The following is a 4396-nucleotide window of genomic DNA, read 5'->3' on the forward strand; positions in this document are numbered from 1 at the left end:
CTGTCGGTCTGTCGGTCTGTCTGTCCCACGAGGACATAGGTTCGAATCCACTATCCGCTACAAATTTTTTTTTGAATTTTTTTTTGTTTTTTTTTCTTATTTAAGTTTATTTTTTAGGAAATTGAAGAAAATTGTGTCCAAAAATTAATTAAAAAAATTTTGAATTTTTTTTTGAATTTATTTTTTTGAATTTTTTTTAAATATTGATTTTTTTATTTTTTTCGTTTTTGAGTTTATTTTTTAGGAAAATAGTAGTTTATTTTGTAATACTGAATCATTTGATACCCCACATGACTATAATTGTATATTTTGTCATACTAAATCGTTTGATACCCTACATAACTTTAGTTAATTTTATTTTATCATACTGAATTTAATTTTTAATTATGATTAGGAATTCGTGTGGAAATGCTTTCTAGCATTCTCAACTGGTTTTGAAATAAAAATTATGTTAAATAAAACAGATTTTCTGTTAATAGTCATAATAATAATAATTATTATTATATATGTTATATTATAAATTACACAAAATTTTTATTTACATTATTTCAATTATATATTATAGTTGAATACTTTAAATAATAAAATAGTTGTTTTCTAAAAATTCATAAATATATACTAAAAGGAAATTTATAAATATATACTAAAAGGAAAATTTATAAACTATTTTATTATATTTTTAATTTATTAGACAATATATTAATAAATATTTAATACATAGTCTATGATAAATCATTTGCTATTTTTAAATAAAGATATTGTAATACTGTAATTGTAAACATAAAATATTGTATAAAATAGATTAAAATCGTGTTATAAAAATTTATGAAAATATAATGATAAAATAAATTATTGTATACAAAACGTGATCAATAAAATTGTTAATATTTTGTTTTTGTTGTATTGTTTTGCTTCAAATTATAATATAACAAACAACAAAAAAATAACATAAAATAATTTTTTTTATAAAATATCTACTATTTTACATTATTACAAATTTTTATTGAATTATTAAATTATTAAATTAATAATCATCATAATTTCAACTGATTAAAAATATACAATATATTGTTAGTAAATATTAACTAAATATAATATGATTAAAAAAAATAAAATAAAAAATATTTTTTAAAACTATAATTTTAATATATAAAGCAAACAATATAATTATAACTAATATTAAAAAATTAATTATTATTACAACTAATTTTATCCCCAAACAAACAAAACTAAATACAAATATTAATAATTCAAAAAAATATATGATAATTAAATTATCAAAAAAATAAACATTTTTTAATTATAATTAATTTTTAGAAAAAACACAAACAAATTTTTGAAAAAATAAATAAAATAAATTATAACTATAATTACTGTATAATAAGAAATCAATGAACACATCAATTATGACTTAAATCAAAAAAAAATAATTAATTATTATTATTACAATTAATTTTAACCCCACCCATCCCCACCCCAAAAAAACAAACAAACAATTCAAAACTAAATTCAAAATAAAATATACTAAATTAAATTACCAAAAAAAAAATAGATAGATATTTTTTATTACCAATTAATTTTAACAAAAAAAAACAAAACAACTTATTATTTTAGGCCAAACCTGTCAAACCCGATGGCAGTCAGTGTCCAAACCGATACAAACACCGACAACAACTGTACAAACTGGACAATCGGACAGAGAAACGTCGGAAATATCCAACGGCCTAACATAAAGCCTGTATAGGTAAACGGTATGCTAAATGTGGCCATTGTTATGTCGGCTGCCGATAGATTGACCAGGAATTTCCATAATTCCGATGATAGCCGATCACCTTTGACCAGTACGAGTATGGTTACCACATTGAAGCTCAGGGATATCAGGGCAGTAGTTGAATAGAGACCAATGAGTAGTACCTGATAGGGCCAGAAACTTAGGGCTTCAAGTGCCGGTATGTTTGATGAACTTAAGGATATATTATTGCCGACATACCAGAGCGGATCCATATATAATATATATATATATATAATATATATTTAGTATATTAATAGACAATAGTTATTATTAGTATAGGTGTCACACAATTAATAGATTATTGATATATTATTATTAATAATAATATGATAATATAATAATTTATTTTTAATATTATATAATATAATATTATATTCACTTTAATTTATATACTCTACATATATATACTGTATATAATTTTTTTTATTTTACTATAATTTCACATTTATATTATTTTTTAATCTTATTATAGGTTTTAATCGTATTTATTATTTTAATTTTTTTGTTTATAAAGAAAAATCACATAAACATAATAATACACTAATGTTTATTATTAATACAGTATATTTTTTAGTTATATTTTTAAAAATTAGTTAAATGACAATTAAATAAATTTGTGTTTTTTAAATAAATATTTTATTAATTTGTTAATTAAAAACTTGTTGATTATAATTTTATTATAATCAAATTTTTAAAGTTAAAATTATTATTATTATTATCCGTTTGTATAACTTTATTGTTATTATTATTATTGAAATAATTATTATAATAATATTTATTATAGGAATATCTTTATTAATCTTTAAAACATTTAATAAATATTTAAACATTTTACTGTATTATAATAAATAAATAAAACTAATTTTATATATACTGTAATTATTTATATCGTTAGTTTAATAAAATTAATAAAAAAACGAAAAATTATATCATTATTTATTTAATTATCATATAATATATAGTATTTAACTGATTATATTTTAAGACAAGATTTTGATTTTGAAAATATTTATTTAAAAAAAAATAAAATATAATAATAATAATAATACTAATAATTTCAGTTAATAACTATTATTATTATTATTAATCTTCAAATATGTTTACGCATATCTAAACACTGGGTTTTTTAACACACACACATTAAACACACAACTATTATATAACTTTCCCACACTATTGTATATAACCTACCGATTCCTACTATAGTACTGTACTGTACTGTACTTTACTATATGACTGTATGGTATGGTATGGTATGGTATGGTATGGTATGGTATAGTCAAGTGATATATAAAGTGCTGCTGTTTTATATATAATATGAAATACTTTATTATATATGATATAATATAAAAATATATATATAATTTGTATATCACTTACATTGACAGCGACGGTGCAAATCATATCCCAAAAAATACTAATCATATTATTAGTATTTAAATTGTCATTAAATATTTGACAGAAATTTTTTTTTTCACTAAAAATTTATAATTAAATTATAAATACAGTATATTATAAACTTTAACATTTAAACCTTTTTTTGTGTGTAATTTATCGATCAAAATATTTATTTTTAAAAAAAAAATCATTTAATTTTAACACTATTTAAGTGTAGGGGAAAAAACTATAATAATCCCTAAAATTTTTTTTTCAATTCAATTTTGTTACAAAAATAAATAATTAAAATAAAATAAATAATATCAATAATAAAATATTTTTTTACAAATAAATGATTTATTATTTAATAAAAACATTTGTCTTACAATTATATATATATATATATATATATATATATATAACAAATTGATTTTTAAATGAAATCAAACTAAATTAATAAAATAAAAAATATATATATTTTATTTAAACAAATAAAACATAAAATACTAATTAAAATTTGCATAATTATTGTCAAATAAAAATTTAAATAAGTAAACAAAAAATAAATTATAATGTAATTGTATTAATTGAATTATTTTATAAATAAATTATTTTTAAAAAAATTAAATTATTTAAATAAACAAAATTTAAAAAAATAAATTTAATGACAATTTGTTTTAATAATAATAATGATGTACAATATTTAGTTTAGCTTAAAAAATGATAATTAATTAATTCTGATATAAAAAATAATAATAATTTTTGATTACTAAGCATTAAATTAATAATAATAAATACAACAAAAAATAAAATAAAAAGCAAAATTTTATTAAATATATAAAATAATATTTTTTTAAAAAAAAACTTTTATTATAAAAAAATTAATACAACATTAATATATATACAGTATATAAATAATTTTATTTAATCAAAAAAATTCAATAAAATTAAAACTGTATTATAAATTATTATTATTTTGTTAATAAAATATATTTATTTATTTAATTTTGTTATTAAAAAAAATTATAATAATTAATTTAATAATTAAATTAATTAATACAACAACAAATTAGTTAAACTAATTAAAACTTATTTTTATTTAAAAAAAACAGTATATTTTTAAAATTACAGTAAAAATTGTATACAATTTACGTAATTTATTGTATTATATATATATTGTTTGTGTTACTGAATTCAATACACAAACAATGAGAATACAGTATTAAT

General features: G+C 16.7%; 1 protein-coding gene across 1 annotated transcript in view; it reads right to left on the reverse strand.

Annotated features, from left to right (window-relative positions):
- LOC128953682 (RYamide receptor-like) overlaps positions 1–2004 on the reverse strand; it is a 13721-nt gene extending 11717 nt beyond the window's left edge. Inside the window, exon 1 of the mRNA XM_054299199.1 lies at positions 1622–2004. Within this exon, the coding sequence (XP_054155174.1) occupies positions 1622–2004 (383 nt within the window). The remainder of the gene's footprint in view (positions 1–1621) is intronic.
- Positions 2005–4396: the final 2392 nt, after the last annotated feature.

This window comes from Oppia nitens, unplaced genomic scaffold, assembly GCF_028296485.1.
Source record: "Oppia nitens isolate AA-2021 unplaced genomic scaffold, nextdenovo-longstitch-racon4-pilon3 scaffold11_pilon_pilon_pilon, whole genome shotgun sequence".
Classification (NCBI taxonomy): domain Eukaryota; kingdom Metazoa; phylum Arthropoda; class Arachnida; order Sarcoptiformes; family Oppiidae; genus Oppia; species Oppia nitens.